The sequence below is a fragment of the Chiloscyllium plagiosum genome, chromosome 1 (genome assembly GCF_004010195.1).
Source record: "Chiloscyllium plagiosum isolate BGI_BamShark_2017 chromosome 1, ASM401019v2, whole genome shotgun sequence".
NCBI classification, from domain to species: domain Eukaryota; kingdom Metazoa; phylum Chordata; class Chondrichthyes; order Orectolobiformes; family Hemiscylliidae; genus Chiloscyllium; species Chiloscyllium plagiosum.
The window spans coordinates 136,129,929-136,138,891 of record NC_057710.1 but is presented as its reverse complement, the minus strand read 5'-3'; the positions used below and the strand labels follow the sequence as shown (position 1 = coordinate 136,138,891).

Below are 8,963 nucleotides of genomic sequence, written 5' to 3'. Positions count from 1 at the left end.
AACTCAGCACCGCCTTCCTAACCTGCAATCTTCTTCCTGACCTCTCCGCCCCCACCCCACTCTGGCCTATCACCCTCACCTTGACCTCCCTCCACCTATTGCAATTCCAACGCCCCTCCCCCAAGTCCCTCCTCCCTACCTTTTTATCTTAGCCTGCTGGACACACTTTCCTCATTCCTGAAGAAGGGGTTATGCCCGAAACGTCGATTCTCCTGTTCCTTGGATGCTGCCTACTGCGCTTTTCCAGCAACACATTTTCAGCTCTGATCTCCAACATCTGCAGTCCTCACTTTCTCCTCCCTGACAAATTTACTGGAATTCTTTGAAGATGTCACAAGCTAAAGTGGAAGCAGCGGATGCAATTTCGACTTTCAGATGGTGTTTGATAAGGTACCGTATATTTTTACTTAACTGCCCATAGAAAAAGAAAGATATGGATCAGGGTGGGGGGCATTTTCAGGATGGCAACTTGGGACTAGTGGAGTGCCACAGGGACAGTGCTGGTATCACAATTATTAACCATACTAACTGAGGAAAGTTAATGCACAAAGTCAGCTTTCCATTCTTGTGCAATCCTGTATTATGAGAAAATCGCATAATAGCAGCACCACTTAAACTAATGGGGCTGGAATCACTTTATAACAAATACACACTTTAAAAGTTTGTACTTTAGAAACAGTGCCCCCAATTTGTCAATTGCATTATAGCGAATTTGCATTAACGAAATGTGCGTTATAACAGAACGACCCGCATAATCAAGTTTGCATAAGACAAAAAATTGGTGGGAGGGCAAATAGTGAGGATGACAGAGTCCGCAGAGGGATATAGACACGTTAAACAGGTGGGCAAACATTTGGAACATGAAATATATATGTGGGGAAAATGTGAGGTTATACATTTTGGCAGGAAGGATACAGGAGCTGGAATATTATTTAAAATGGTGAAAGATTGCATAAAGTTACAGAGGGACTTTTAGGAGTCTTCATGCATGAATCACAAAACAATAGCGCAACAAAAAATGAAATTGTAGTTAACGTTAGCTCCAAATGTGTGAAGTTTACAAACAAAATTTCCACAATACTAACAGGTTTTAACAGACTTGATCATGATCAGTGACATTAGACTGCACAGTCCAGATCTCAACTGGTGTATTACACCAGCCACTATGTATTACACCTTTCATGATCTTAGCAAGATTTACCAATCAGACACTGGGGAAAATGTGAACTCAGTTCACCATTTGGTTTTCCTTATCAAAGTATAAAATACACCAAGTACAATGGTCACATGGTAAAACGTAAAGTAAAAAACCCAACAGTTTAAAAGTCTTGTATATCACATTCACTTCCTGTAATTTTTCGCCTTATTGCTTGCACTTTACATAACTTTATCAACAACTACCCTATTGTTTAGTAACCGGGGGTCTATTTTTTAAGGAGCATTCAAAGTCAATGCAACAACTATGCTGCCCACCCAGTCATTACAGCAAGATCCAAAGGTTGAATTGCGGTCAACTTTTCAATTTGCTTATTGGATAATCAAAAATTGGCTTGCTCCTGCTTTGAACCAGTTGATAAATCTGGTTCGAGAGAATGGTCCTGAATACCTTCCTCCAGGGCCCACGTAAAAATATGTTCTAGAGCCTTTTTCTGACCATCTGCATTGATCACTTCAAGGACCATTGTTGATGACGATTGAACAGCTTGTACAAGTGGACTCCAAAATTATGATCAGGTTAGAACTCTGAATTACACAGTTGAGCAGCCTCATTCAATACTGGCATCCCGTTTGCAAGCCCTTCTGAAATTTCATCAGTCTGGCATAGGGCATCAATTGCATACACAAGGCTTCCCTCTAGAATTTTCAATGGTTGACCACTTAAGTTTTCAGGCAGGGTGGCAGCAGGAAATCCCTCACTCACTACTAAGCATGGTCTGGCTCTTGTTATTGTCATAGGAAATTCACTCATTCATGTGCAAGGCCAGTTTAATTGCTGTATGTAAACACAGTCTGTCGTTGTTCAAGAATTTAACTACTATTTGGGCCATGAACTTTGCAGGGCAGAATGTGCTTATCAGTTTCTGGTTTAGTTCACAGCACTCAAAACTATTTTGCATGTATAACAGCTAGGATGGCAACTGACACCTATGGATAGTTTTCTGAATTCAGTTTGTCACAGACTCACTTTTGTAGGGCAGCACTCATTTATCATGATTCAATTTCTCTACAATGAAGGAAAAATACCAAAACCATAATCATAAATTTTCCAGATCAGTTTACAGTTTTACTCTAGTTATATATGTATATACACATATATTTGGATGCAGCTAATCTGTCAGAAATTAGTTTAAATAGATACTTCTCAGTCCATTTAGTACTGAAACAGTTAACCTGCAGGCGAGTTAAACCGTGTGGAGTCAACATGCAGAACTTTTTTATGAACGTAACTGCATGACATCTAACCGCCGGAATGAGACAAGCCTTCAGTGATGTAATCTCATGCAGATCAGCTTGGAGCAGTCACTACAGCGCTCCTGCCTTTTGATTGGCTAGTTTTCTGTCAGAAGACATCATAAGATGATCAGTATTGGTCAGTTGATCTCAGTTAAACAGGGTAACACTAGGTACTTATAGCTGAGACAAGTTATAAAATTAAAGGCTGCAAAACAAAATAATCTAGAACTCTGCTTCCATATGGCATTTCTCCCCTCTAATAAGTGACTAAATTTATTTGTATTTTAGTCAATCATTTATGTTAGTCATGCTTCACCCTGAAGAGCTTTGCCCGAAATACATACTTGAACGCTTTCGTTTAAATCTGATTTAATCTAAGTAATACCAGTCTTTTACACGCTAAGTCGTCAACTACTAGTTTATCCTCAAAAATACTGCTCCAAATTATTAGAAAACATGTTCTGTCATTAATTTCATGGAGAATACTCCACATTCTTACATATACTGTAAACTACAGACAAACACATAACTGGGTACGCTATGTAGAAAACTAAAGCAATTACAAAGCTCATTTCAATTGAAACAACCTGAGATTCTTTAATGTTGTTCCAAGGTGATTCAGGGAATTATAACCAGACAAAATGTAGCACCAGGCCAAAGGAAGAGATTTTAGGACAAGTTATAAATGGTTTAGTTATAACAACATGAGGATGAAAGACTTAACAGCAATCTAGTTTGTTCAATATATCGTATGACGCTACGATCTTTTGCTATAAATTCTGTATCCTATGATGCTGCCCCACTAGCTACCTGAGCTAGTACTTCCAAATAAACATGTTGCATTATAACCCGGCATTGTGTGATTTTTAACTTTGTCCACTCCAGTTCAAAGCTGGCACCTCCACATTAAGGAATTTAGTGATCAGGAAGGGGCAAAACCTCGGAGAGATTTCAAGACATGGGCAAGAATGAGACAGGAGGAGTAAGAACAAATGTGAATCAATGACTAGAAAAGTATGCTTATATCCTATTCTAGTTGCCAATCTCAAAAAAAAACTATGGTTTGTTTTAAAGCTGCAGTTTTTATTTCTGTTTACACTTCCAAACAAAATTCCAGTAATGTTCTTTGCCAATGATGAATGATTCAAAAACTAAAAGCACCCTTCCACTTGAAACCAGAATCTGAGGTGTTTCTCAAGAACAAAAGATCTCCTCGAATACACTGCAACTAAAGTTTCGGGCACAACACAGCAACAACAGATTTGTAATGTACTCAATGAATGTGACAAGAGCAGGAAGACACAAGTGTAAAGTAATGGAGGCACTGGGGTACAAAAGGAATCAATTTGCTTACAGGAGCTAAAAACAAATCATGGTAATATTATTCCCCCTTTATTAGTGTAATCACATTTTAGACACTAGGGTAACAGCTTAGCATCAGTTGTTTACAGAAAACGACTTATTGCAAGTTAACACCACGGTACAAAGGAAACATAGAAAAAAACCCCTAGGTATAAACCCTAACCATAAGATTGTAGATCTTTGAGTGACATTTAATTTCACCATCCTGTTTGCTTTAAATCAGAAAACTTTTTTTTTTAAAAACTACACCCTTGGGATTTGTATTGCAGCAAAAATAATGCTAACTCCCATAAACAAAAAAAAGCTGATCCATCATATCAGATAACAATATTTTTTAAACAGCCCCAATGCATTTTATGTTGACTTAAGTCTATGCTACATATCAAAATCATTTCAATTCTTCACTACACTCCTACAACTCACAAGGCCAAGTATTTACCATAAGCAGTGATATCTGCTGGTTGAAGGTGGTTATGAAAGTATGATTTTATTTTGCTTGCAAATCAAAGTTCAGAGACAAAATGTTTTTCTTAATCTAAGCACTAAATGTGGGTTTAGACAAATGATGGTTAATGTTGTGTGATGCAAAAAACAGTATTATTAATGAATGGTCATGTATTAATATTTTGATACACTGTGATTAGTTACTAAGTAATCCACTGAAATTATTGAAAGCCATTTCATATATTATTCAGCTATATCATCTCATCCCTTCCTGCTCTTGTCACATTCATTGAGTACATTACAAATCTGTTGTTGCTGTGTTGTGCCCGAAACTTTAGTTGCAGTGTATTCGAGGAGATCTTTTGTTCTTGAGAAACACCTCAGATTCTGGTTTCAAGTGGAAGGGTGCTTTTAGTTTTTGAATCATTCATCATTGGTAAAGAACATTACTGGAGTTTTGTTTGGAATTATGATTTGTCTCCATGTGTATATTCATAAATCAATGTACTTTCCCAAATATTTTTGTCCAAAATTAGGACATTGCCCATTTTTAAAACTGTTTGGAGTAACCACATGCTGAATTTAAAGTGTGCGAAGGATAGTATTCCAGTTCTGAAACAATACGCTTCACTTTCCTCAAATGTGATTTCCTCTTTTCTTCTCTCCACAGATGTTGCCAGACAGAACAATCTTCTGATTTTTATTTGCTTCAGTTTTGCATGAATGATTATACAAATAAATAAACGTATATTTTAAGTTCCAGTAGATGTACAACTGTACATGAAAGTGGACACAATCATGCTCATGCCCAGACATGACACTAGAATACCAGTTTTTCAAGAAATAGAAACTCTTAACACTTTTGACAGGCTGAAATTTTACTTCATTATAATTCCTGCCGCCTAAGCTAGTGCCATCCTTTACACGGGACTGGGAATGAGGTTCGTTTAAAATGGATCAATCACGAAATGGCTATCAGGGGACAAAAGAATAAAAGGGTACAAGAAATACTGAAGCAAAGCATCTCTAGCTCAAAGCAGTGTGTGGATCTATTACTCTAAATGTAATGTTCCACATACATTCGTTGGATACAAATACTAGACCAACACCTGTCAGCAAGACAAGAAAAGTCCATCCTCCCGGGAGGATGGTTAGCTATCGCAAATGATTAAGTGTCGGGGGCATGTGTTAACTACAAGGTCGCAACTTTGATTTAGTTCTTTTACCACTGTTCCTGCATACTGTAAATGGATTTGACCTACCAGCAGGTAGGGGGCGGGCGGTTAGCGCAGGACTCTCTACACGTGTTCCAATATCTGCTCAATGATTTCCTTCACATTTATAGCCAGACAAGAAAGGATCCCTCAGCTTTTGGGCAAAACGACATAAAAGGAAGGGACGGGGGGGGGGGCTTTTTTTCGAAAAATGTTTTACACGCTCCCCACGGGAGACTCCCATTCCAAGACAAAAGACCGGTGGTTTTAACCCAGAAATAAACCTCCTGACTGTGGACACAAAAGGAGCCGAAATAAAGCAACGAAATAATCGCCCGAGGAGCAGGCGGTCGAATTGGGGTCGAGAGAAGTATTTACAGGCGACTTCCCTCCCCCCCCCCCATCCCTTCGTGGATACCCGGAGGGTGGCAGCATTTAAACCAACACGTTTTCGCTTTGTTTGGAAAATATACTTCAACAGGGATATGGGGCGCGAACACAAATGTGAGGAAGGGGAAACAGTGAAGAACGAACGTTTTTTCCCCTTTTCTCTCCCCCCCGGAAGTCCTTCTGGGAAGCATCACTCACCAATTTTCTTGCATCCATTGAATAGCTTCCCTCTCATTGAACTGCCTCTCGAATTCATATTCCTGCAGTGCCAGCACTGACATACTTCCAGTGTTAGAGCTCAGTTCGCCGTTCTCTCCGGTGCTGAGGAACTTGTCCCTGTCTCTTTTGGGTCTGATTGACGGCCCGCCTGGACATTGCACGCGCGCTCCCAACGGCCGCCCCGTCTCGTCTCGCCTCGCCTCGCCCCACCCCCGGCGCTCTCCCGTACCGCCCGCCTCCCGGCCCGGCCCGGCCCCGCCCCACACCGCCTGTCACTGAAGCTCTGGCTCGGGCTCCGCGTGGTCCTATCTGCCCCCTGGACTCTACGTTTCCCCTCAGGTAAAGTCGCTATACCCACACTGTGACGGCAGGGACTCACTCTTCGAAAGAGAGATGACTGCTGGTGGGTGTTTAACCCCGAAGGTCGCAAGATTATGGACAACATTGGTTACCTCAGCCTCTGCATTGCAAACCAGCCGTCTGGCCAACTCAGTTTTAACCGACCGACTGCTGCACCAGACTGCAGCGGTAGTACCCCTATCCCTGAGCCAGCAAGTCTGGATTCAAGTCCCACCTGCTCCACCATGCAAAGTTTGAGTTATAAAGATGGGCTGGAACTTTTTTACCTGGAGCGTAGGAAGTTAAGAGGTGACCTGATAGAAGTTCATGAAATAATGAGATGTATAGATAGAGTTGATGGGTGGTTGTATTTTCCCCAAGGTGGGGAATTTCAAGATTTAAGGTGACGGGCGAGAGATTTAAAAAAGACATGAGGTAGTTTTTTTACATAGAAGGTGATTTGAGTGTGGAATGAACCTCCTAGTTAAGTGGTGGATGTGGGTAAGACTACAACGTTTAAAATACATTTGGATGGATATATGAATAGGAAAGGTTTGGAGGGATATAGGCCAGGAGTAGGAGGTGGGGCTAGTTTAGGATTATGTTTGGCATGGACTGGTTAGATCGAAGAGTCTGTTTCCATTCTGTATGACTCTGAGTGTGCAATAACCCCTCTGAACAGATTATCAGTAACTCCTAATCGACCACCAGCAGCACACCAAATGCAAACAAAGATGGATTTCTCCTCTGCCCCCACCCCCACCAAGATTTTAATGTTCTTTTACCTAAATTACTTAAGCGAAATATTGCAGATGCTGAAACTCTGAAATAATAACTAAGTGTGACACTTGAGCAGCTGGTTTTGCTTAAATGACTTTCTTTTTAAAAGTACTACCCAATTGTTTTCTTTTCTCCACTTCACTCTTTTTCTTTAATTTAAAAATACAATGAATAGTCACAAACTTTCTGCTATGTACTTCATTTGAAGGATTGGATTTTTTTTACTCAGAGTGACAGAACCACTGTCTTTTTTTTCTTTTTTTTTCCTTTTTACCCCCACACTACCGCCTAACTGTGGTAATGCTTATTTTTTCCCCAGCACCCATGTTGTGTGTGTGCAGGTGTGAGACACAGTGAAAGACACAAGGTGCGCGAATCTTTATTCAAATTTCCACCATCAGGAAGAAAGGAAACACCCGAGTGGCCTGTGACAAGCAGTGCCCTTCACCTCAAAGGGCAATGCTGTGTGATAGGATTGGGATTATATTCTTTTTGTGCAGGTGTGAGACACAGTGAGAGACACAAGGTGCACAAATCTTTATTCAATTTCCACCACCAGGAAGATAGGAAAGACACCCGAGTGGCAAGTGACAAGAAGTGCCCTTCACAAAAGGGCAATGCTGTGTGAAGGGGAGGGCAGGGATTAAATCAAAATAGAGTTGGAGGGGGAAATAATGCACTCCACTCCCCGCGGGGCCCACCTCTCCCTGAACAACTCCAGGGTGTTGGTGGACACCGCGTGCTCCTTCTCCAAGGACACCCGGGCTCTAACGTAACCACGGAAGAGGGGCAGGCAGTCGGCCCTAATGACCCCCTCCACGGCCCGCTGCCTCGACCTGTTTATGGCCAGTTTGGCCAGGCCCAGGAGCAGACTCACGAGGAGGTCTTCAGATCTGCCCTCCCTCCTCCTTACCGGGTGCCCGAAGATCAGGAGCATGGGGCTGAAGTGCAACCAAAAGCAGAGAAGGAGATTTTTAAGAAAGTCAAAAACGGAATGCAAACACCCAATATACACATGGTCCACGGACTCCACAGCACCACAGAACAAGCAGTTGGGTTGGGAGTCCGTGAACCACCGCAAATCTGCGGTTGCAGGGGACTGCTGCATGCAGCACCCTCCACCCCAGATCCCCGAGAGAAAGGGGGAGGACTCCCGTGTAGAGAGCCCTCCACTGGGGATCCCCACCGCCCGGTGGCAAATGGGCATGCCAGGCGTGTCCGGACGGTGGATGAGGGAGAAGAGTTGGACGGTGTGCAGCAGCAGTCTATACAGGGCCCGCCTTTTTACCCCCGAAAGGGAACAAAATTAAAATTCCGGAGGCGGCTCAGGTTGTGGGGCACAGGCTCCCGCGGGAAGTACGGGACCTTGGGGCCAATGTGAAATTCTGTCCGGGCTGGGGTGAGCGCGGACGGGATCCCACCGCACACCTGAGCGTCCTCCAACTGGTGCACTACGTCGGGTCCGAGCACCGCCGTTGTAAGGTGTCGGATGGCGATGGCCACGTACCGGACATCTACCGCTGCCCTGCTCGCTATGTCCTGCGGCAGCGTCCAGCTCAGGCCCCCGGCACCCAGCATGTCCCCGACCCTGGTCACCCTCGTCGCCACGGCCCTCCCCTCCAACAGCCACTCGAACCCGCGAGGGATTGGGATTATATATTTTTTTTCTTTTTGTTTCTTTTTTTTTGTGAGACACAGTGAAAGACACAAAGTGCACAAATCTTTATTCAATTTCCACCACCAGGAAGATAGGAAAACACC

General features: G+C 42.8%; 1 protein-coding gene across 1 annotated transcript in view; it reads right to left on the bottom strand.

The window, feature by feature from the left end:
* elovl6 (ELOVL fatty acid elongase 6) overlaps positions 1-6,249 on the bottom strand; it is a 112,287-nt gene extending 106,038 nt beyond the window's left edge. The window contains exon 1 of the mRNA XM_043697776.1: positions 6,063-6,249. Coding sequence (XP_043553711.1) covers positions 6,063-6,145 — 83 coding nt within the window. The 5' untranslated portion in view covers positions 6,146-6,249. The remainder of the gene's footprint in view (positions 1-6,062) is intronic.
* Positions 6,250-8,963: the final 2,714 nt, after the last annotated feature.